The sequence below is a fragment of the Bombina bombina genome, chromosome 4 (assembly GCF_027579735.1).
Source record: "Bombina bombina isolate aBomBom1 chromosome 4, aBomBom1.pri, whole genome shotgun sequence".
Lineage (NCBI taxonomy): Eukaryota > Metazoa > Chordata > Amphibia > Anura > Bombinatoridae > Bombina > Bombina bombina.
In genome coordinates this window covers 30669607-30695817 of record NC_069502.1, presented here as the reverse complement: position 1 = coordinate 30695817, position 26211 = coordinate 30669607, and the positions used below count along the sequence as shown (strand labels likewise).

At 40.7% G+C, this 26211-nt stretch overlaps 1 protein-coding gene across 1 annotated transcript in view; it reads left to right on the top strand.

The window, feature by feature from the left end:
- Positions 1–4184: 4184 nt before the first annotated feature.
- LOC128656818 (probable G-protein coupled receptor 139) overlaps positions 4185–26211 on the top strand; it is an 88710-nt gene continuing 66683 nt past the window's right edge. The window contains exon 1 of the mRNA XM_053710982.1: positions 4185–4257. Coding sequence (XP_053566957.1) covers positions 4185–4257 — 73 coding nt within the window. The remainder of the gene's footprint in view (positions 4258–26211) is intronic.

Here is a 26211-nt window from a genome sequence, read left to right as displayed (position 1 = left end):
AATTATATAATATAAGTAAATTAGAAAGATGCTTAAAATTGCATTCTCTTTCTAAATCATGAAATAAAAAATGTGGGTGTCATGTCCCTTTAATTTTTTTTATGGCGATGTGGGGGGCTAGCGGTTTAGGGGTTAATAGGTTTAGTAAGTGGTAGTGATGTGGGAGGCCAGGGGTTTAGGGGTTAATACATTTATTTAGTTGCTGTGGGCTCCGGGAGCGGCGGGATAGGGGTTAATAACTTTATGTAGGTGGCGGCGGTGGCGGGAGAGGCAGATTAGGGGTTAATAATTTTTATTTAGGTGTCGGCGGTGTCGGGCCGGCAGAATAGGGGTTAATAAGTATAATGTAGGTGGCGGCGGTGTCAGGGCGGCAGATTATGGGTTAATAAGTATAATGTAGGTGGCGGCGGCAGAATAGGGGTTAATAAGTATAATGTAGGTGGCGGCGGTGTAGGGGGCATCAGATTAGGGGTGTTTAGACTCGGGGTACATGTTAGGGTGTTAGGTGTAAATGTAACTTTATTCTCCCATAGGAATCAATGGGATATCGGGCAGCAGCGAACATAAGCTTTCGCTACTTTCAGACTCCCATTGATTCCTGTGGCATCCGCCGCCTCCAGGGTGGCGGATTGAAGACCAGGTACGCTGGGCCGGAATAGTGGCGAGCGTATCTGGTATATATTTGATAAATAGCAAAAGTAGTTAGGTAGTGCTGAATTTGCATTCGGAACATCTGTAATGACGTAAGCATCGATCTGTGTCGGACTGAGACCTGCGGATCGTATGTTACGTCACAAAATTCTACTTTTGCCAGTCTGCAGGCTTTGATAACTAAGGGGAATCAGGCTCTCCACAATTACGCTGCGGAATTCCAGCGTATTTGCGGTTGACGGCTTGATAAATAGGCCTCTCTATCTGAATCACGAAAGAAAAAATGTGGGTTCAATGTCCCTTTAAGAACAAACAGAACTTAGTCTGCTATGTGAAGAACATTGTAATGCAACATATTCATATTTCATTTCGGCTTAGCGCACCTTGGTTAAACACCATCATGTTTGCGTGCGAGTAGGGTGACCATTAACGTGATTGCGATATTCAAAGTTCGGCTTTTTGCACGTGCCGGGTTAGCGCTTGTAAAGCTTACTTCTAGTGCAGATATAGTAAATGCTTAAACAACTTTCTGATTTACTTCTAGTATCATTTTTCTTTGCTCTCTTGGAATCTTTTGTTGAAAAGCAGGTAGGTAAGCTCAGAGATGTGCACGTGTCTGTAGCAGTATGTGGCAGCAGTTTTGCAAGAAGGTTATCCATGTAGTGCTACCTACCTACCTAGGTATTAAAGATTACCATGGCAACGAAGCTAAACAAAGTAAATTGCAAACTTTTTAAAAATTGTATTCTCTGTCTGAATCACAAAAGAAAAATGTTGTCTTTCATATCCCTTTAAAATGTTGTCTTTCATATCCCTTTAAAATGTTGTCTTTCATATCCCTTTAAAATGTTGTCTTTCATATCCCTTTAAAATGTTGTCTTTCATATCCCTTTAAAATGTTGTCTTTCATATCCCTTTAAAATGTTGTCTTTCACATCCCTTTAAAATGTTGTCTTTCATATCCCTTTAAAATGTTGTCTTTCATATCCCTTTAAAATGTTGTCTTTCATATCCCTTTAAAATGTTGTCTTTCATATCCCTTTAAAATGTTGTCTTTCATATCCCTTTAAAATGTTGTCTTTCATATCCCTTTAAAATGTTGATACATTGCAGTTCTTTATTTTTATGAGGTTCCCAATATCATATGAGCAAGATGCGTCTGAAATGCATTTTATTAGCGTCAGAATGAATGCGTGTAAGGAAATGCTAAGCCTATTGAAAACTTTCACAATATAGTTACATTCTTTTGATTGTTATAATTTCTGTGCACTTGTTTCCGTATAATATTTAAATATAATTATACTTATTCCTGGATTTTTCCATTTCTCCAACTGACGAGTGGCTGCTTCACAGGTGATTGAACATTGAAGACACTTGGAAGCTCTGTAACTGCACCTCCCTGTAGAGGTGAATATGTCCTGAGAGAGGAGGGATATTTTGTTTCTGCACAAACCTCAGAGCTGTTTAGATAAAGACTGGGCTCAGGAGGTGACAAAAGCCAGATGTGAGACTCAAGTGCTCACCTGGAGACAGGTCCAGACCTATCAGAAGCAGCTAGGAGGGGGGGAGCTAAGCCAAAAACTGTTGAGAGGGGACGGAGTGATGGAATGACAGAGGGACAGAGAGAGGTGTGAGGCAGCACTGCCAGGAAGGAGGTGTAGGAAGTTCATTGAGAATAGGACAACAAAGGCTCCAGCTATTAGGACAGCGCCTGGTGTTAGTGTAATAACAATATAGAAATGACACAAATATTTGTACAGGATAATTAGGGGAATGTAAAGATTGGAGCAAAGCTATAGAGTTATAGAGAGAGGATAACACATCTGGGTGAGACAGAGAGACAGAAGTGTATGGATATACAGGTAGGGAGACATATAAGCTCTGGTATAGGTGACTGAACTGGAATTAGTCCGTAACAAATGAGGAAGGAGGCAGCTGGTGAAGGAAAGTGACTTTTTGGCTGTCATAAGTAATGCAGTATAGGTTATAGTGAGACAAAGATTTAATTCACAAAGTGACAGAGGGGACAGTTTCAGGTGGCTTTGTAACACAGGTTACAGCTTGACATTGATGACAGTGGAGATTGTGTGCCATTTTCAGGTGACGTGCAATAGATGACAGTGTGATAGTTTTAGGTTATAGGGTGACAGTATTGGATGACAGATGATAGCGAGAGAGGTGGTTGTGTGACACTCTTAGTTTTAGGTGATATTGTGTGAGAGAGGTGACAGAGGTATAAGTGTAATATATTTAGATCATATTGACTGTGTGATAGATTCAAATGATAGTGTGACAGTTTAACGTGACAGTTTCAGGTGATTGTGTGAAAGTTTCAGGTGATAGTGTGACAGTTCCAGGTGGCATTGTGACAGTTTCAGGTGACATTGTGACAGTTTCAGGTGATAGTGGGACAGTCACAGGTGATAGTGTGAAAGTTTCAGGTGAGAGTGTGACAGTTCCAGGTGACAGTGTGAGAGTTCCAGGTGATAGTGTGACAGTTTCAGGTGATAGTGTGACAGTTTCAGGTGAGAGTGTGACAGTTCCAGGTGACAGTGTGACAGGTTCAGGCGACAGTGTGACAGTTTCAGGTGATAGTGTGACAGTTCCAGGTGATAGTATGACAATTTAAGGTGACAGTGTGACAGTTTAAGGTGACAGTTTCAGGTGATAGTGTGACAGTTTCAGGTGAGAGTGTGACAGTTCCAGGTGACAGGTTCAGGTGAGAGTGTGACAGTTCCAGGTGACAGTGTGACAGGTTCAGGCGACAGTGTGACAGTTTCAGGTGATAGTGTGACAGTTCCATGTGATAGTGTGACAATTTAAGGTGACAGTTTCAGGTGATAGTGTGATAGTTCCAGGGGACAGTGTGACAGGTTCAGGTGATAGTGTGACAGTTTCAGGTGATAGTGTGATAGTTCCAGGGGACAGTGTGACAGGTTCAGGTGATAGTGTGACAGTTTCAGGTGATAGTGTGATAGTTCCAGGGGACAGTGTGACAGGTTCAGGTGATAGTGTGACAGTTTCAGGTGATAGTGTGATAGTTCCAGGGGACAGTGTGACAGGTTCAGGTGATAGTGTGACAGTTTCAGGTGATAGTGTGATAGTTCCAGGGGACAGTGTGACAGGTTCAGGTGATAGTGTGACTGTTCCAGGTGATAGTATGACAATTTAAGGTGACAGTGTGACAGTTTAAGGTGACAGTTTCAGGTGATAGTGTGACAGTTTCAGGTGAGAGTGTGACAGTTCCAGGTGACAGGTTCAGGTGAGAGTGTGACAGTTCCAGGTGACAGTGTGACAGGTTCAGGCGACAGTGTGACAGTTTCAGGTGATAGTGTGACAGTTCCAGGTGATAGTGTGACAATTTAAGGTGACAGTTTCAGGTGATAGTGTGACAGTTTCAGGTGATAGTGTGATAGTGCCAGGGGACAGTGTGACAGGTTCAGGTGATAGTGTGACAGTTTCAGGTGATAGTGTGAACAAGGTGACAGTTTCAGACAATATCACACAGGACTACACATTTTCTGTTGGCCAAGATGATGGAAGAGCCCTGGATCCGGTCGATGCAGCGCCTCTTCTACCCCATCATATCTGTGTTTGGACTCCCAGGTGCGTCTTCTTTCTCAGCTGTGTAGTGAGCCCAGGGCCTCATTGACAATGTTACCCGCACTAGCACACTGCAGTTTATCAGCTAGATTACCCAGCAGTGTTCTAAATGCAGGGCCCATACTATCCATCTATCTATCTATATATCCAATGGACCCAGGTGGCACTTGACAGGGGGCGGCACTTCAGTGACTGAGTTACTATCCTTTGCGTGCCAGTTTGGGATACCAGAATATCTGTTACCTCTGCTGCCATGTCTACCCCCCCCCCCCCCCACATTTGCACTTCATAATATTTATTTATTTTTAATTCTAAAAGCCTGGCGCAGATGCAGTAGAGTGAGCATGGGCTTTTACAGAGAGGCAGGTCTGCTTTCTGGCGCTGAGCAATATGGGCAGCTTCCCGGGGATCCAATTGCAGAATCAGGGCTGTCTGTCTGGTAGCATTTACTGCGGGGGAAAAAACACATTTAAATGTCCATCTGTTTGTCCCCAATTTGTCAGGCCCAGAGCCTCCTATGTGATCATGATCCGTGCTGCATCTAGCTGCATGTCGGTGTTCTGGCAGATCAGCCAATTCCTCAGATTACCCAATTCTGTCACTTCTGGTGATGTGGAAGCCCCCCTTATAAACCTCATTCCACCAAGGTTCACTTGTTTTGGATGCCAGAAGATCACCGGGGCAGGGGCAAAAAAAGAGTGAAGAGGAGGGGAATTACAGTGCATCGTACATATGTGTGGTTAACAAGCATGGTGTGGTCAGAATTGGCCGATCTAACAGACTTGCGGCAATTGGAATGCGGTGACGCATGCACAGTGGTTGAATTTGCGGTCAAACAGCTGATTCTATGTTACCGGAAGTGACGGAATTGGCTAATCTGAGGAATTGACCAATCTGTCAGAACACCGGGCAACCAGAGTGTTAATTAAGAGAGTCACATTGTCAGTAAACTATGGAGCCATCTAGTACTCCTGCATGGATGGCCTGTGAATCTATCTATCAGTCTATCTATCTATTATCTATATGTCTCTCTATCTATCTTCTATCTATCTATCATCTATCTATCTACCTTATATCTCTCTGTATCTCTCTTTCTATCTCTCTATCATCTATCTATCTATCTATCAATCTATCTAACCATCCATCTTTATATCTATCCCTGACAAAGTCCCGAACAGACAGGAAACGGGTTTTATCTATCTAATATCTATCTATCTATATCTATTTAATATATATCTAATATCTATATTTCTATCTAATATCTATCTAGCTTTCTATCTAATATCTATCTATATCTATTTATCTAATATATATCTAATATATATATTTCTATCTAATATATATCTATCTTTCTATCTAATATCTATCTCTCCATCCTTTATCTACCAGTCCCATCTGATTCCTCTCTGTAATGATCCATAGCACCACTAACAGGTGTCGGCATACAAGAAAATGTAATGTTCCTTGAGGTAAAGGGTGAATTTCCCCTTAAAAGACAAGATTTGTCAAGTGCCAACTAATGTCTCTCCAGAGGAAGATGTCTGCCATTCTGAATATAGGGAAGTCTATTTAAAGGGATTGTCAATGAATCCTGTAGCCCTTTCTCTTACAGTGAACACTTTAGGTTTTTATATAAAATTTTTAGTTATTTGCAGGGCTTGAAATTTCCAGTGGTCCCAGATTACTTAGAAATTGCAGCAGACGACTTAGAAATTGAACTTTTTTCTATCTTTAACATTGAGTGGACCACTGACTTTTTCCCTCTGGGCTAGTATCTATTTACCCCTGACTAGTAAACCATAGTGATAGTTTTCCACCACTAATGACAAAACTTTGCAATATAGTTTCATGATTTATTTTGTCTCCTTTTAAAGTAATTTGTCTTTGAAATTTGTAGATTTAATATTTCTCAAAACTTGAAATGCACCTGCTGACTTCTCAAACCTCACTCTGCTACATATACGTCCCTATTTAGTCTTAACTGACTTAACTAACTTAACTGCTAAACAATGCATTTTATATAACTTTATGAGTATCGCTAGCCTTGTTGTCTGCCGACTAATGCCCAGATAGGCTCTTCCAAATAAGGCAAATGGTGAATAGAGCTAATCAAGACGCCAAACAAGATGTTAATTAAACTTGACGGATATGTTATTCTGTAGTTACCAACACAACAGAAATGTCTTGTAATTATAAGGTTTGTACTTTCAGTTTAAATGTAATAGTGAAATACGTATAAAAGGGTTTAGTTCTGTTGGGTTTCCACCTGGTTTGAGCTAAATGTTTTTGTGTAATTGTGTGAAGCATCTGCAGGAGGTTTCCTCATACTTTACACTGGGGTAAATTCATCAAAACCCTCTAAAATCCTTTTTTATTCTATGAAATCCGTTCACTAAATATTAGAGAGTAGCACAAAATGTGGCGAATGGGTCTCATAGCACAACATAGGAATTATTATTATTATTACCCGTTATTTGTAGAGCGCCAACAGAATCCTCAGTATACAAGATAACATTTATAGGGATCAAATGGGTAGAGGGCCCTGCCGAGAGTCGCACTGTTGTAGTCAGCTCTTATGGTGACCTGAAAACAGCTGGGCTCTTAGGCTTACATGCTAAGGGGGTTCATGGCGGATAGCAATGGAGGATAGGAACTGGTATTAGGAAAGGTTAGCATAGGTTGTATGCATCCCTGAACAGTGGAGTCTTTAGGGAGCGCTTGAAGCTTTCAAAACTAGGGGAGAGTCTTATGGAGCGAGGCAGAGAGTTCCACAAGATGGGAGCCAGTCTGGAGAAGTCTTGAAAATGGGAATGTGAGGAGGTGAGTAGGAGACCATGAGCAGAGCGAAGGGGACGGGAGGGAGAGTATCTGGAGACAAGGTCTGAGATACAGGAGGGAGAAGTGCAGTTGGGGGCTTTGTATGTCAGAGTCAGAATGTTGTGTTTAATCCTGGAGGCAAGAGGAAGCCAGTGAAGGGATTGACAGAGAGTTGCAGCAGATGAAAAACGATGTGAAAGGAAGATGAACCTGCAGAGGCATTCATTATGGATTGTAAAGGAGCTAGGCGGCAGCTAGGGAGACCAGGGAGGATGGAGTTGCAGTAGTCGAGGCGAGAAAGGATGAGAGAGAGGATTAACATCTTAGTTGTGTCTTGTGTAAGGAAATATCTAATTTTAGATAAGTTTTTAAGGTGTAAGTGGCAGGATTTAAAAGCACAACATAGGAATTGAATAGCACAACATAGGAATTGAATAGCACAACACAGGGAATTAATAGGGTCTACACCCCCACTTAGCTAAAATAACCTATCCACTTACCTAAAAGAACCTAACCCCACTTAGAAAGGATCCTACCCCCATTTATGTAAAGGAACCTACCCCCACTTACCTAAAAGAACCTATTCCCACATACTTAAGGGAACCTATCCCCACTTACCTAAAGGAATCTACCCCCACTTACCTATAAGAACCTACTCCTACTTACCTAAAGGAACATACCCCCACTTACCTAGAATAACCTCAAATAAGCGTGCCTGGAACCAATCGTGGCATTCGCCTTGTGATAAATCTTGCCCATTGTATATTTATAGCTTTAATATCAATCCAATTTTTCAACTCTAAAGGGAGTTTTTAGTGAGCTACATAACTGGCATTTTAACCATATAATATCTGGTTCATGTGAGGTTTCAACTGTATTTTTATTTCTGTGACCTTAGTGTCTAGTAGATTAAATAGTCACCATTTTATTTCTGTGACCTTAGTGTCTAGTAGATTAAATAGTCACCATTTTATTTCTGTGACTTTAGTGTCTAGTAGATTAAATAGTCACCATTTTATTTCTGTGACCTTACGCCTAGATTTAGAGTTTTGCGGCCAAAGGAGTGCGTTAGCTACGCGTGTTTTTTCCCCCCTGCACCTTTTAAATAACGCTGGTATTTAGAGTTCTCTGAAGGGCTGCGTTAGGCTCCAAAAAGGGAGCGTACAGGCATATTTACCGCCACTTCAACTCTCAATACCAGCGTTGCTTACGGTAGTGGCTAGCTGGAAAAACGTGCTCGTGCACGATTCCCCCATAGGAAACAATGGGGCAGTTTGGGCTGAAAAAAAACCTAACACCTGCAAAAAAGCAGCGTTAAGCTCCTAACGCAGCCCCATTGTTTCCTATGGGGAAACACTTTCTAAGTCTGCACCTAACCCCCTCACATGTACCCCAAGTCTAAACACCCCTAACCTTACACTTATTAACCCCTAATCTGCCGCCCCCACTATTGCTGACCCCTGCATTATATTATTAACCCCTAATCTGCCACTCCGGACACCGCCGCAACCTACATTATAGATATGTACCGCTAATCTGCTGCCCCTAACATCGCCGACCCCTATATTTATTAACCCCTAATCTGCCCCCCCCCCAACGTCGCTGCTACCTACCTACACTTATTAACCCCTAATCTGCCAACCGGACCTCGCCGCCACTATAATAAATGTATTAACCCCTAAACCACCGCACTCCCGCCTCGCAAACCCTATAATAAATAGTATTAACCCCTAATCTGCCCCCCCCTAACATCGCCAACACCTAAATTCAAGTATTAACCCCTAATCTGCCGACCGCACCTCGCCGCTACTCTAATAAATGTATTAACCCCTAAAGCTAAGCCTAACCCTAACCCTAACACCCCCGTAAATTAAATATAATTTTAATCTAACGAAATAAATGAAATATTATTAACTAAAGTCTTCCTATTTAAAACTAAATCCTTACCTGTAAAATAAACCCTAATATAGCTACAATATAACGAATAATTATATTGTAGCTATTTTAGGATTTATATTTATTTTACAGGCAACTTTGTATTTATTTTAACCAGGTACAATAGCTATTAAATAGTTATTTACTATTTAATAGCTACCTATTTAAAATAATTACCAAATGACCTGTAAAATAAATCCTAACCTAAGTTACAATTAAACCTAACACTACACTATCAATAAATTAATTAAATCAATTAACTACAAGTACCTACAATTAAATAAACTAAACTAAATTACAAAAAAACCCCCACTAAATTACAAAAAATAAAAAAAGATTATAAGAATTTTAAGCTAATTACACCTACTCTAAGCCCCCTAATAAAATAACAAAGCCCCCAAAATAAAAAAATTCCCTACCCTAATCTTAATTAAAATAGTTAACAGCTCTATTACCTTACCAGCCCTTAAAAGGGCTTTTTGCAGGGCATGCCCCAAAGAAATCAGCTCTTTTGCCTGTAAAAAAAATACAATACCACCCCCCAACATTACAACCCACCACCCACATACCTCTACTCTAACTCAAACCCCCCTTAAATAAACCTAACACTACCCCCTGAAGATCTCCCTACCTTGAGTCGTCTTCACTCAACCGAGCACAGATGGACCAAAAGAAGACATCCGGAGCGGCAGAAGTCTTCATCCTATCCGGGCAGAAGAGGACATCCGGACCGGCAGACATCTTCCTCCAAGTGGCATCTTCTATCTTCATCCATCCGACGAGGAGCGGCTCCATCTTCAAGACCTCCGGAGCGGAACATCCTCTTCCTACCGACGACTACCGAATAATGAAGGTTCCTTTAAGTGACGTCATCCAAGATGGCGTCCCTCAAATTCCGATTGGCTGATAGGATTCTATCAGCCAATCAGAATTAAGGTAGGAAATATCTGATTGGCTGATTGAATCAGCCAATCAGATTCAAGTTCAATCCGATTGGCTGATCCAATCAGATTGAGCTCGCATTCTATTGGCTGTTCCGATACCTGGCATCTTTAGATGACAGCACCTCCTGACACCTTTAGATGACAGCACCTCCTGGCACCTTTAGATGACAGCACCTCCTGTCACCTTTAGATGACAGCACCTCCTGGCACCTTTAGATGACAGCACCTCCTGGCACCTTTAGATGACAGCATCACCTGGTACCTTTAGATGACAGCACCTCCTGGTACCTTTAGATGACAGCACCTCCTGGCACCTTTAGATGACAGCACCTCCTGACACCTTTAGATGACAGCACCTCCTGGTACCTTTAGATGACAGCACCTCCTGTCACCTTTAGATGACAGCACCTCCTGACACCTATAGATGACAGCACCTCCTAGCACCTTTAGATGACAGCACCTCCTGGCACCTTTAGATGACAGCACCTCCTGGCACCTTTAGATGACAGCACCTCCTGACACCTTTAGATGACAGCACCTCCTGGCACCTTTAGATGACAGCACCTCCTGGCACCTTTAGATGACAGCACCTCCTGGTACCTTTAGATGACAGCACCTCCTGACACATTTAGTTGACAGCAGTTCCTGACATCCTTTGATAGCAGCACCTCCTGGCACCTTTAGATGACAGCACCTCCTGGCACCTTTAGATGACAGCACCATCTGGTACCTTTAGATGACAGCACCTCCTGACATCTTTAGATGACAGCACCTCCTGGCACCTTTAGATGACAGCACCATCTGGTACCTTTAGATGACAGCACCTCCTGGTACCTTTAGATGACAGCACCATGTGGTACCTTTAGATGACAGCACCTCCTGGTACCTTTAGATGACAGCACCTCCTGGCACCTTTAGATGACAGCACCATCTGGTACCTTTAGATGACAGCACCTCCTGACACCTTTAGATGACAGCACCATCTGGTACCTTTAGATGACAGCACCTCCTGGCACCTTTAGATGACAGCACCATCTGGTACCTTTAGATGACAGCACCTCCTGGTACCTTTAGATGACAGCACCATCTGGTACCTTTAGATGACAGCACCTCCTGACATCTTTAGATGATAGCACCTCCTGGTACCTTTAGATGACAGCACCTCCTGGTACCTTTAGATGACAGCACCTCCTGGTACCTTTAGATGACAGCACCTCCTAGCACCTTTAGATGACAGCACCTCCTGGTACCTTTAGATGACAACACCTCCTAGCAACTTTAGATGACAGCACCTCCTGACACCTTTAGATGACAGCACCTCCTGTCACCTTTAGATGACTTCACCTCCTGACTCCTTTAGATGACAGCACCTCCTGGGACCTTTAGATGACAGCACGCCTGGGACCTTTCTATAACACCTAGATTACAAGTTTGGCTTCTCTTGAAACACTTAGATGACAGCACCTCCTGTCACCTTTAGATGACAGCACCTCCTGACACCTTTAGATGACAGCACCTCCTGACACCTTTAGATGACAGCACCTCCTGTCACCTTTAGATGACAGCACCTCCTGACACCTTTAGATGACAGCACCTCCTGTCACCTTTAGATGACAGCACCTCCTGTCACCTTTAGATGACAGCACCTCCTGACACCTTTAGATGACAGCACCTCCTGTCACCTTTAGATGACAGCACCTCCTGACACCTTTAGATGAAAGCACCTCCTGTCACCTTTAGATAACAGCACCTCCTGACACCTTTAGATGAAAGCACCTCCTGACACCTTTAGATGAAAGCACCTCCTGACACCTTTAGATGACAGCACCTCCTGTCACCTTTAGATGACAGCACCTCCTGGGACCTTTAGATGACAGCACCTCCTGGGACCTTTAGATGACAGCATGCCTGGGACCTTTCTATAACACCTAGATTACAAGTTTGGCGTTATGAGTCAAATAGAAGCGTTATGGCCCATAACGCTTCATTTTCACTAACGCTGCTATTACGAGTCTTGTCGATATAGGTGCACCGCAAGCCTTTTAGCCTGTAAGGCAAAGTTAGTACCGCACTTTTAAAAATTACGTTTTTCAATGGGACTTCCATAGCACCGGTATTACGAGTTTTACTGGGAGGCCAAAATCAGCCAATAGGATTGAGCTCTCATCCTATTGGCTGTTCCAATCAGCCAATAGGGATGAACTTTCATTCTATTGGCTGATTGGACAGCCAATAGGATTTTAGCAGCTCTAATTCCTATTGGCTGATTAAAATCTTTCAGCCAATAGGAATGCAAAGGACGACATCTTTGATTGAGTCACTTGCATTGAAGATTCAGTTTACGGTGGCGACCGTATGAAGAGGATGATCCGCGTTGAAAGTCTTCAGGATGGACTCGCTCTGAGCCGGGTTGGATGAGGATAGAAAAGGCCGTCTGGATGAAGACTTTTTGCAGCATGGATGAGGACTTCGCCGGCTGGATGAATTCTTCAAGCAGGACTTCGACAACAGTAAGTGTATCGTCGGGGGATAGTGTTTTTGGGTGGGTTTTTATTTTAGCTTAGGGTTTGGGCTTTTCATTAAAGAGCTGAATACCCTTTTCAGGGCAAGGCAAAAGAGCTAAATGCACTTTTAAAGTGAAGGTCCATTTTGATGAATTAGTGCCCGGTTTTTAATAAACCTATTAAAAACGAGGGCACTTTAATTCATCAAAATTGACATTTCACTGTTTTCTTCAAAAACGTACCTTTTAATCCTGAATGCCACTCCAGTGATTCCCCCAGCCATCGGAAGCCTCTGCAGATGTCATAAATGACGAATCATGCTTCCTCCAATCACAGCTACCCCCCCCGGGGGGAATCTTGGCCTGATGCAACGCTGTGATTGGAGGAAGCTGGATTCATCATTTTGGACCCGCGAAGACGGCTTGCGACGGACGGAGGAAGTGCTGGAGCGGCTGCCAGGATTAAAAGGTATCGGCTAGATTACGAGTTGTGCGTTAAGGTAAAAAAGCAGTGTTAACAGGTCCTAACACTGCTTTTTTACGCCAGCTGGTATTACGAGTCTTGCGGTATAGGTGTACCGCACACTTTTTTGGCCTTACCGCAAATCAACTTACGTAAATTTTGTGAAGTCTTTTTTCTATGGGACTTCCATAGCGCCGGTATTACGAGTTTTTCCTGGGAGGCAAAAAAGTGAGCGGTACAGCCTATACCGACAAGATTCCTAACGCATTTTAAAGTCAGTAGTTATGAGTTTATCGCTACAAAGCTTTACCATAAAACTCATAACTAAAGTGCTAAAAAGTACACTAACACCCATAAACTACCTATTAACCCCTAAACCGAGGCCCTCCCGCATCGCAAACACTAAAATAAAATTATTAACCCCAAATCTGCCGCTCCGGACATCGCCGCCACTATAATAAACATATTAACCCCTAAACCACCACACTCCCTCCTCGCAAACACTAGTTAAATATTATTAACCCCTAATCTGCTGCCCCCAAAATTGCCGCCGCCTACATTATACTTATTAACCCTAATCTGCCGTCCCCAACGTCGCCACCACTATTCTAAAGTTATTAACCCTTTAAACCTAAGTCTAACCCTAACACCCTCTAACTTAAATATAATTTAAATAAATCTAAATACAAATTACTATCATTACCTAAATTATTCCTATTTAAAACTAAATACTTACCTATAAAATAAACCCTAAGCTAGCTACAATATAACTAATAGTTACATTGTAGCTAGCTTAGGGTTTATTTTTATTTTACAGGCAAGTTTGTATTTATTTTAACTAGGTAGAATAGTTATTAAATAGTTATTAACTATTTAATAACTACCTAGCTAAAATAAATATAAATTGACCTGTAAAATAAAACCTAACCTAAGTTACAATAACACCTAACACTACACTACAATTAAATAAATTCCCTACATTAAATACAATTAAATAAATTAAATTAGCTAAATTGCAAAAAAAAACCCCACTAAATTACAGAAAATAAAAAACAAATTACAAGATCTTTAAATTAATTACACCTAATCTAATAGCCCTATCAAAATAAAAAAAGCTCACCCAAAATAAAAAAAACCCTAGCCTAAACTAAACTACCAATAGCCCTTAAAAGGGCCTTTTGCGGGGCATTGCTATATTGCAGCCCAAAGCCCTAACCTAAAAAAAAAAAAACACCCAATACACCCTTAAAAAATCCTAACACTAACCCCCGAAGATTCACTTACCGGGAGAAGTCTTCATCCAAGCGGCAAGATGTCCTTAATGAAGTTAGCAGAAGTGGTCCTCCAGATGGGCAGAAGTGGTCCTCCAGACGGGCAGAAGTCTTCATCTAGACGACATCTCTATCTTCATCCGACACGGAGCGGCTCCATCTTCAAGACATCCGGCACGGAGCATCCTCTTCCAACGATGTCTTCTTGATGAATGAAGGTACCTTTAAATTACGTCATCAAAGATGGCGTCCCTTAGATTCCGATTGGCTGATAGATTTCTATCAGCCAATCGGAATTAAGGTTGAAAAAATCCTATTGGCTGATGCAATCAGCCAAAAGGATTGAACTTCAATCCTATTTGCTGATCCAATCAGCCAATAAGATTGAGCTTGCATTCTATTCTCTGATTGGAACAGCCAATAGAATGCAAGCTCAATCCTATTGGCTGATTGCATCAGCCAATAGGATTCTTTCAAGCTTAATTTCTATTGGCTGATAGAATTCTATCAGCCAATCAAAATTCAAGGGACACCATCTTGGATGACGTCATTTAAAGGAACTTTTATTCATCGTTAGCCATCGAAAGAAGAGGATGCTCCGCGCCAGATGTTTTGAAGATGGAGCCGCTCCGCGTCGGAAGGATGAAGATAGAAGATGCCATCTGGATGAAGACTTCTGCCTGTCTGGAGGACCACTTCTGCTGGCTTCCTTGAGGACATCTTGCCGCTTGGATGAAGACTTCTCCTGGTAAGTGAATCTTCGGGGGTTTAGTGTTAGGAGTTTTTAAGGGCGTATTGGGTGTTTTTTTTTTTTAGGTTAGGGCTTTGGGCTGCAATAGAGCTAAATGCCCTTAGGCATTGGGGGGTTGTTGTTTTTTTTTTACAGGTAAAAGAGCTGATTTCTTTGGGGCAATGCCTCGCAAAAGGCCCTTTTAAGGGCTATTGGTAGTTTAGTTTCGGCTAGGGTTTTTTTTTATTTTGGGTGGGCTTTTTTATTTTGATAGGGCTATTAGATTAGGTGTAATTAGTTTAAAGATCTTGTAATTTGTTTTTTATTTTCTTATTTTTTTGGTAATTTAGCTAATTTTATTTAATTTATTTATTTGTATTTAACGTAGGGAATTTATTTAATTGTAGTGTTAGGTGTTATTGTAACTTAGGTTAAGTTTTATTTTACAGGTAAATTTGTATTTATTTTAGCTAGGTAGTTAGTAAAAAGTTAATAACTATTTAGTAACTATTCTACCTAGTTAAAATAAATACAAACTTGACTGTAAAATAAAAATAAACCCTACGCTAGCTACAATGTAACTATTAGTTATATTGTAGCTATCTTAGGGTTTATTTTACAGGTAAGCATTTAGTTTTAAATAGGAATTATTTAGGTAATGATAGGAATTTTTCTTTAGATTTATTTAAATTATATTTAAGTTAGGGGGTGTTAGGGTTAGGGTTAGACTTAGATTTAGGGGTTAATAAATATAATATAGTGGCGGCGACATTGGGGGCGGCAGATTAGGGGTTAATAAATGTAGGTAGGTGGCGGCGATGTTAGGGGCGGCAGATTAGGGGTTAATAATATTTAAATAGTGTTTGCGATGCGGGAGTACAGCGGTTTAGGGGTTAATATGTTTATTATAGTGGCGGCAACGTTGGGGGCAGCAGATTAGGGGTTAATAAATATAATGTAGGTGTCTGCAATGTTGGGGGCGGCAAATTAGGGCATAATAAGTGTAAGATTAGGGGTGTTTAGACTCGGGGTTCATGTTAGGGTGTTAGGTGTAAACATAAATGTAGTTTCCCCATAGGAATCAATGGGGCATGCGTTAAGGAGCCTTATGCTGCTTTTTGGCAGGTGTTAGACTTTTTCTCAGCCGGCTCTCCCCATTGATGACTATGGGGCAATCGTGCACGAGCACGTATAACCAGCTCACAGCCAGTGGCGGCTGGTGAATTTTTAGGATGGGGGTGCACAAGACCTATTATTAGAAAGCTGCGCCCCTTTGAAAAAAACACTCCCCTTTTAAAAACCATGCCCCTTTTAACAAGCCACACCCCTTTGTGAAAGTCACACCCCTCAAATGGCCCCACCCATTTGAACCAGCAGTGTTTTTGGTCATCGTCTTCTTGAAATATCCAGCCCCGGCCTGGGGGTAACTTCAACCCGAAGTTTGTGACTGATTCCTCAACATTATTCTCAAGTATCTGCTGATATTGAGTGGAATCCATGAGACCCTCAACAATATTCCCAGTAGTACAGGTCTTTGGAGGTGGTCTGTGGGCTGTTTTTGACCGTTCTCACCATCCTTTGCCTTTGCCTCTGGCCCTCTCTGATATTTTACTTGCCCTGCCACTTCTGGCCTTAACAAGATCTGTGCCTGTGGTCTTCCATATCCTCACCATGCATTGCTCACTGTGTTCCTCACAGTGGACACAGACATCCTAAATCTATGAATGCATACTCTTCAGTATAGCCATGTTCACGTGCGACAGTGCACAAATGGAGGAGCCTACACTACCTGTCCATGTCTAGTCTTAAAATATACATGATGGTGCTCAGTTAAATTATATAATAACATATATATATTAACCAAATGATTAATTAAAGCTGCAAAATAATAAGTATATTGAATGTACATTTATGAAAACATATATATTCCTGGATTTAAAGAACCTTCCACTTTATAGAAAAATACAACCACATTTCAATTAGTGTTGCCCCAGCCCCCAGTGTTCGATATTAGGCAATGCAGCCAAAGGCCTTGGCAACATGAAGATAAATACACCAACATTTTACTTTCTAGTACAAAAGAAGATTATTTCTATTACGCTAGTGCTTAATAATTTACTTCAAAGGTAAACATTAAAACAATGTTTATAACTCAAGTACAAGTTTTGTAAATCAAGTCAATACGCCTGTCTTTTTTTGAGGCAAATAAATCAATAACATTTTCGTTGAATTTAGGAATGTCATTTATCAATTGTTTTTCAATTGTGAGCATGGCTAGAGCGGTCAGTCTTTCCTCAGTCATGGTGCTCCTTAGAAATGTCTTAACTCGTTTTAAAGTTGAGAAACATCTCTCAGCCTCAGCAGTTGTCACGGGAATAGTTGAAATAATTTGTAACAGTTTGTAGGTCTCCGAGAAAGTACTGTCCAAGTAATTTTCTATTACAAACTGTAGAAGACTAATGGCACCATTCATGTTTCTGAAATCTGGTCTTCTGTATATTACTCCTAGTTCCGTTTTCAGGCGATCTTTCTGTAATGTGTGATAAACAGCTGATGTTTGCTCAAGAAGCTGATTTGGAAAAAAAAATTCTCGTAAACCGCAAATTTTTCTGCTTGGAGGAGAGAAACAGCCGAGTAGTGAGTTATAAAAGAAAATCTATCTTTCTCTTGTTAAGTGTATCCAGTCCACGGATCATCCATTACTTATGGGATATATTCTCCTTCCCAACAGGAAGTTGCAAGAGTCCACCCACAGCAAAGCTGCTATATAGCTCCTCCCCTAACTGCCATTACCAGTCATTCTCTTGCAAGTCTCAACATAGATAGGAGGTCGTGAGAGTCTGTGGTTTTTTTATACTTAGTTTATTTCTTCAATCAAAAGTTTGTTATTTTTAAATGGCACCGGAGTGTGCTGTTTATCTCAGGCAGTATTTGGAAGAAGAATCTGCCTGCGTTTTTTCTATGATCTTAGCAGACGTAACTAAGATCCAGTTGCTGTTCTCACACATTCTGAGGAGTAAGGTACTTCAGAGGGGGAATGGCGTGCAGGTTTTCCTGCAAATAAGGTATGTGCAGTAAAATATTTTTCTAAGGAATGGAATTGACTAAGAAAATACTGCTGATACCGAAGTAATGTAAGTACAGCCTTTAAATGCAGTGAAAGCGACTGGTACCAGGCTGATTGATAGAGATATATGCTAAGGTATGTGCAGTAATATATTTTTCTAAGGAATGGAATTGACTAAGAAAATACTGCTGATACCGAAGTAATGTAAGTAAAGCCTTAAATGCAGTGATAGCGACTGGATCAGGCTTATTAATAGACATACATACTCTTATAAGAATGTGTTTTAAAACTTTTGCTGGCATGTTTAATCGTTTTTTAACATATGTTTGGTGATAAAACTTATTGGGGCCTAATTTTTCCACATGGCTGGCTTAAATTTTGCATAGAAACAGTTATAGGGAAGGTAATCCACAGCTCAGCTGTGGCAGTTTTGTTGTGTCTGTTTAAAAAAATGTCGTTTTTTTTTTTTTATCTGTTTTTTGCATTAAGGGGTTAATCATCCATTGCAAGTGGGTGCAATGCTCTGTTAACTTATTACATGTACTGTAAAAATTTCGTTTGATTTACTGCTTTTTTTCACTGTTTTTCAAATTTTGACAAAATTTGTTTCTCTTAAAGGCACAGTAACGTTTGTTATATTTGCTTGTTAACTTGATTTAAAGTGTTTTCCAAGCTTACTAGTCTCTTTATTAGTTCTAACATGTCTAACATAGAGGAGGCTCTGTGTTTATTATGTTTAAAGCCATGGTGGAACCCCATTTTAGAATGTGTACCAGATGTACTGATTTCATGTTAAACAATAAAGATCATTTTTTGTATTTAAAAACATTATCACCAGAGGATTCTGTCGAGGGGGAAGTTATGCCGACTAACTCTCCCCACGTGTCAGACCCTTTGACTCCCGCTTTAGGGACTCACGCTCAAATGGCGCCAAGTACATCAAGGGCACCCATAGCGTTTATTTTACCAGAGGATTCTGTCGAGGGGGAAGTTATGCCGACTAACTCTCCCCACGTGTCAGACCCTTTGACTCCCGCTCCAGGGACTCACGCTCAAATGGCGCCAAGTATATTAATGGCGCCCATAGCGTTTATTTTACAAGACATGGCAAAGGTTGTGTATAATACACTGGCAGCAGTATTAGTCAGACTACCTGAAATTAAAGGAAAGCAAAACAGCTCTGGGGGTAGATACAGAGCATACAGACGCTTTAAGAACCATGTCTGATACTACCTCACAATATGCTTAGTCTGTGGGTGATATTTGTGACTCAGGGAAGATGATTTAACCTGATTCTGATATTTCTACATTTAAAATTTATGCTTGAGAACCTCCACTTGTTGCTCAGGGAGGCTTTAGCTGCTCTGAATGAATGTGTACAATCACAGTGCCAGAGAAATTGTGTAGACTGGATAAATAATATGCAGTGCCGGTGTGTACTTATGTTTTTCCAATACCTAAAGAGGTTTACTAAAATTTTTCATAAGGAATGGGATAGACCAGGTGTGCCGTTCTCTTACCCTCCTATTTTTTAGAAGAATGTTTTCTAATAGTTGCCACCACACGGGACTTATGGCAGACAGTTCCTAAGGTGGAGAGAAGAGTTTCTACTCTAGCTAAGCGTACCACTACCTCTGGCGAGGACTGTTGTGCTTTTTTAGATCCAATGGATAAAAAAATGTTTATTCAACAAGGTTTTATCCTGCAGCCCCTTGCACGCATTGCTCCTGTCACTGCTGCTGCGGCGTTCTGGTTTGAGTCTCTTGATGAGGCTTTACAGGCTCCATTGGATGAATATATTTGACAAGCTTAGAGCACTTAAGCTAGCCAATTCCTTTGTTTTCTGATGCCTTTGTTCCTTTGACTAGACTAACGGCTAAGAATTCTGTTTTTTACTATACTGGCGCGCAGAGCGCTATGGCTTATATCATGGTCAGCTGTCGTGACTTTAATAAATAAGCTACTTAACTTCCCTTCAAGGGGCAGACCCTATTCAGGCCTAGTTTGAAGGAGATTATTACTTATATCACTGGAGGAAAAGATCATGCCCTTCCTCAGGACAGGTCCAAATCAAGGGACAAAAAAGGCCTAATTTTCGTGCCTTTCGAAAATTCAAGGCAGGTGTGGCATCAACTTCCTCTAAGGCAAAATAAGAGGGAACTTTTGCTCAGTCCAAGGCGGTCTGGAGACAACCGGACCTGGAACAAAGATAAGCAGGTCAAGGAGCCTGCTGCTGCCTCTAAAACAGCATGAGGAACGGACCCCTATCTGGTAACGGATCCTATAGGGGGCAGACTTCATTCTTCGCCCAGGCGTGGGCAAGAGATGCCCAGGATCCCTGGGCATTGGAAATTATACCCCAGAGATATCTTCTGGATTTCAAAGCTTTCCCCCCCAAAAAAGGGGAGTTTTTGCCTTTCACATTTATCTGCAAACCAGATAAAGAAAGAGACATTCTTGCATTGTGTACGTGACCCATTCAGTTCCAATAGAGGAACAGGGACACAGTTTTCCTCACATCGGTTTGTGGTTCCCAAGGAAAGGAAACCTTCAGACCTATTTTGGATCTAAAAGATCTTAAACAAATTCTTTAGAATTCTATCATTTAAGATGGAAACTATTCGTACCATCTTAACTATGATCCAGGAGAGTCAATAGAGGACTACAATGGATTTGAAGGATGCTTATCCTCACATTACGATGCATAAAGATCACCATCGGTTTTTCAGGTTTGCCTTTCTAGACAGGCATTACCAGTTTGTAGCTCTTTCCTTTGGGTTAACTACAGCCCCTAGAATCTTTATGGAGGTTCTGGGGTCACTTTGGCAGTCCTTAGGCCGCGGGGCATAGAAGTGGCCCCTTATTTAGACGACATCCTGATACAGGCGTCAAACATCCAAGTTGCCAAGTCTCATACGGACGTAGTACTGGCATTTCTGAGATCGCATGGGTGGAAAGTGAACAAGGAAAGAGTTCTCTATCCCCAATATCAAGGGTTTCCCTCCTAGGGATTCTGATAGATTTTGTAGAAATTAAAATTTACCTGACGGAGTCCAGGTTGTCAAAGTTTCTAAATTTCTGCCGTGTTCTTCATTCCATCCGCGCCCTTTGGTGGCTCAGTACATGAATGTAATCGGCTTAATGGTAGCGGCAAGGGACATAGTACCGTTTGCACGCCTACATTTCAGACCACTGCAACTATGCATGCTCAGCCAGAGGAACGGGGATTACACAGATTTGTTCTCCTGTTAAATCCGGACCAAGAAACCAGAGATTCTCTTCTCTGGTGACTATCTCGGGTCCATCTGTCCAAGGGTATGACCTTCCGCAGGTCAGATGGGACAATTGTTACAACAGATGCCAGCCTTTTAGGTTGGGATACAGTCTGGAACTCCCTGAAGGCTCAGGGATAGTGGACTCAGGAGGAGACCCTCCTTCTAATGAATATTCTGGAACTGGGAGCGATATTCCATGCTCTTCAGACTTGGCCTCAGTTAGCAACTCTGAGGTACATCATATTTCAGTCGGACAATATCACGACTGTGGCTTACATCAACCATCAAGGGGGAACAGAAGTTCCCTAGCAATGTTAGAAGTCTTAAAATAATTCACTGGACAGAGACTCACTCTTGTCTAAAAGCTATCCCTATCCCAGGTGTTGAGAACTGGGAGGCAGATTTTCTAAGTCGTCAGACTTTTCATCCGGGGGAGTGGGAATTCCCTCCGGAGGGGTTTGCACAAGATCAAGCAGGAGAGTGCTTTGGTGCTTTTGACAGCGCCTGCGTGGCCACGCAGGACCTGGTATGCAGATCTGGTGGACATATCATCCTTTCCACCACGGTCTCTGCTTCTGAGACAGGACCCTCTACCTCAGGGTCTTTTCAACCATCTAAATATAACTAATCTGAGATGGACTGCCTGGAGACAGAACGCTTGATGTTATCAAAGCATGGCTTCTCTGAGTCAGTAATTGATACCTTAATACAGGCATAAAAGCCTGTCTCTAGGAAAATTTAACATAAGATATGGTGTAAATATCTTATTGTTATGAATCCAAGGGTTACTCATGGAGTAAAGTCTGGATTCCCAGGATATTATCTTTTCTCCAAGATGATTTTGAGAAAAGGGTTGTCAGCTAGTTCTTTAAAAGGACAGATTTCTACTCTGTCTATTCTTTTGCACAAGCGTCTGGCAGGTATTCTAGACGTTCAGGCATTTGGTCAGGCTTTGGTTAGAACCAAGCCTGTGGTTAAAAATGTTGCTCCGCCATGGAGCTTAAAGCTGGTTCTTAAGGTTCTTCAAGGAGTTCCATTTGAACCTTTTCATTCCATAGATATCAAACTTCTATCTTGGAAAGTTCCTTTTTGGTAGCTATTTCCTCGGCTCATAGAGTCTCTGAGTTATCTGCGTTGCAATGTGATTCTCCTTATCTGGTTCTCCGTACGGATAAGGTAGTCCTGTGTACCAACCTGGGTTTTTACCTAAGGTGGTATCTAACAAGAATATCACTCAAGAGATTGTTGTTCCATTCTTGTATCCTAATCCTTCTTCAAAGAAGGAACGTCTATTACACAATTTGGACGTGGTTCGTGTTTTAAAGTTTTACTTACAAGCTACTACAGATTTTCATCAAACATTCACCTTGTTTGTTGTCTATTCTGGACAGAGGAGAGGTCAAAGGACTTCAGCAACCTCTCTGTCTTTTTGGTTAAAAAGCATAATTCATTTAGCTTATGAGACTGCTGGACAGCAGCCTCCTGAAGGGATTACAGCTCATTCTACTAGAGCTGTGGTTTTCACTTGGGCCTTTTTTAAATGTGGCTTCTGTTGAACAGATTACAAGACGGAGTCTTGGTCTGCGTTCCATACTTTTTCAAATTTAACAAATTTGATACCTTGCTTCTTCGGAGGCTATTTTTGGGAGAAAGGGTTTTTTACAGGCAGTGGTAACTTCCGTTTAAGTACCTGCCTTGTCCCTCCCATCATCCGTGTACTTTAGCTTTGGTATTGGTATCCCATAAGTAATGGATGATCCGTGGACTGGATACACTTAACAAGAGAAAACATAATTTATGCTTACCTGATAAATTTATTTCTCTTGTAGTGTATCCAGTCCACGGCCCGCCCTGTCACTTTAAGGCAGGTAATTTTTCCATTAAACTACAGTCACCACTGCACCCTATGGTTTTCCTTTCTCTGCATGTTTTCGGTCGAATGACTGGTAATGGCAGTTAGGGGAGGAGCTATATAGCAGCTTTGCTGTGGGTGGACTCTTGCAACTTCCTGTTGGGAAGGAGAATATATCCCATAAGTAATGGATGATCCGTGGACTGGATACACTACAAGAGAAATAAATTTATCAGGTAAGCATAAATTATGTTTTTACTTGATTCGTGATAACATCGCATATCTCTTTAGCTGCCACAGTCTGAGCAATGTGAATATTTTCTCTCTTCCTTTTCCTAGATGTTTCCTCTGTTTCTGATATCGTCATGGTCACTGTAACATAGTAACATAGTAACATAGTATATAAGGTTGAAAAAAGACTGAAGTCCATCAAGTTCAACCTATACAAATCTAAAATACTTACAAAAAGCTCAGTTAAGCTTAAATAACCCCATTAAAATGTGACCCATTTAATACTAGCAATCATATCCATGAATTTTGTTAATATACAGAAATTTATCCAGACTATTTTTAAATGTATCTATGGTATTGGCATTCACTTCCTCCTTTGGTAATGAGTTCCACAATTTTATTGCTCTTACAGTGAAAAAACGTTTCCGTTGCAGGAGATTAAATCTCCTTTCCTCCAACCTTAAATTATGACCTCTTGTCAGAAACAATTTTCTTGGAATAAACAGAGCTTCTGCCATCTCTGTATATGGGCCTTGAATATATTTATATAAAGTAATCATGTCACCTCTCAAGCGCCTTTTTTCTAAAGAAAACAGACCCAGTTTGGCTAGCCTCTCCTCATAGGTTAATTTCTCCAATCCCCTTATTAGCTTTGTGGCCCTTCTCTGATATTTTTCTAGTTCTACAATATCTTTTTTAGCAATTGGTCCCCAGAACTGCACTCCAAACTCAAGGTGAGGTCTTACCAGGGCTTTATATAATGACAGAATTATGCTTTCCTCCCTTGAATCAATGCCTCTTTTAATACATGCTAGTATCTTATTAGCCTTTGAAGCCGCTGCCCTGCATTGTGCACCCATCTTTAGCTTGTTATCTATTACTACTCCCAAATCCCTTTCCTCCTGTGTTTGGCTAAGTCTTGTCCCATTTAAAAAATACGTAGCCTGCTTATTTTTACTTCCAAAATGCAGAACCTTGCATTTTTCCGTATTAAATCTCATTTTCCATTCACTTGCCCATAGTTCTAATTTTAGCAAATCCCTTTGTAAAGAGAGTTCGTCCTGCTCTGACCTTATGACCTTACTTAACTTAGTATCATCTGCAAAAATAGAGATGTCGCTATTTAATCCTTGCTCCAAGTCATTTATAAAAATATTAAAAAGAACAGGGCCCAGTACTGATCCCTGGGGGACGCCACTGATTATCTTTGTCCAATCTGAGTATGATCCATTTACTACTACTCGTTGCTCCCTATCTTTTATCCAGTTATTTATCCATGAGCTAACATTTTCAGCTATTCCCAGTCCCTTAATTTTGTGCATTAATCTCTCATGTGGCACTGTATCAAATGCCTTTGCAAAATCTAAGTATATCACATCAACGGATTCCCCTTTATCTATATTTTTACTTACTTCCTCGTAGAATCTAATTAGATTAGTTTGACATGATCTATTTCTCCTAAAGCCATGCTGATTAGAACTCATAATCTTGTTTACACGAATATGCTCATCAATATAATCCCTTATAATCCCTTCAAATATCTTCCCCACTATTGATGTCAGACTAACTGGTCTATAGCTTCCTGGATCATCCCTGCTTCCCTTTTTGAAGGGTGGCACCACATCAGCTTTACGCCAATCCTGGGGTACCATGCCTGAGGATAACGAGTCTTGAAAAATTAAGAGTAAAGGTTTGTCTATAACAATGCTAAGTTCCCTTAACACCCTTGGGTGTATTCCATCTGGGCCTGGAGTTTTATTTACCTTAATATTTTCCAGTTTTTTCCTGATATCCTCTAAACAAAACCCAGTTAGTGGTATGGACTGGCATGTTCTATTCTGTTCCAAAGTATCATTCAATGGTTCCTCTCTTGTGTATACTGAAGAAAAAAACTGGTTTAGTACCTCAGCCTTCTCCCTGTCATTATTTATCATGCTACCCTCCACGCATTTTAATGTACCTATATTATCCTTCTTAGATTTTTTGCTATTTATGTACTTAAAGAACCTTTTAGGGTTAGACTTAGAATCCTTGGCAATTAATTTTTCATTTTCAATTTTGGCTAATTTGATTGCTTTTTTGCATGCTTTGTTACATTCCTTATAACTATTGTATGCTGAGTCTGTACTATTTTCTTTTAATAATTTAAATGCCCTACGTTTTTTCCTAATTTCTCTTAACACATTTTTATTTAGCCATAACGGCTTTGTTTTTTTATTTTTATTTTTATAACCATATGGTATGTGTTGATATGTATATTTATTTAACAAATTTTTAAATATTATCCATTTATCCTCTGTATTTTTATTAGAAAATACATTGTCCCAATTTATATTATTTAATGATTTCCTTAAATCGTTGAATTTTGCTTTCTTGAAATTAAAAGTCTTAGTTAAGCCTTTAAAACACTGCATTGAAAATAGATTTCAAATGTGACCATGTTATGATCACTGTTACCCAAATGTTCTTTAACTTCTATGTTTGATATTATATCTGTATTGTTTGATAGCACTAAATCCAATATAGCTTTACTCCTAGTTGGCTCCTCTATTAATTGTGACAAGAAGTTATCCCTGAGAACATTTAAAAATCTATCCCCCTTAGCTGAATTACTAGTTTCATTGGCCCAGTTTATATCAGGGTAGTTAAAATCTCCCATAATTACAGCACTGTTATTAGCAGCCTTACCTATTTGGATAAGTAGTTGAGTTTCCTCCGGGTCACTAATGTTGGGAGGCTTGTATCATGTTCCTAGTAATATTTTTTTAGGATTTTTCCCCCCACTCTTTATTTCAACCCACAGGGTCTCTACATTGTCACTTGTATCATAAATATCTTCCCTTATTGTAGGTTTAAGGTCAGGTTTAAT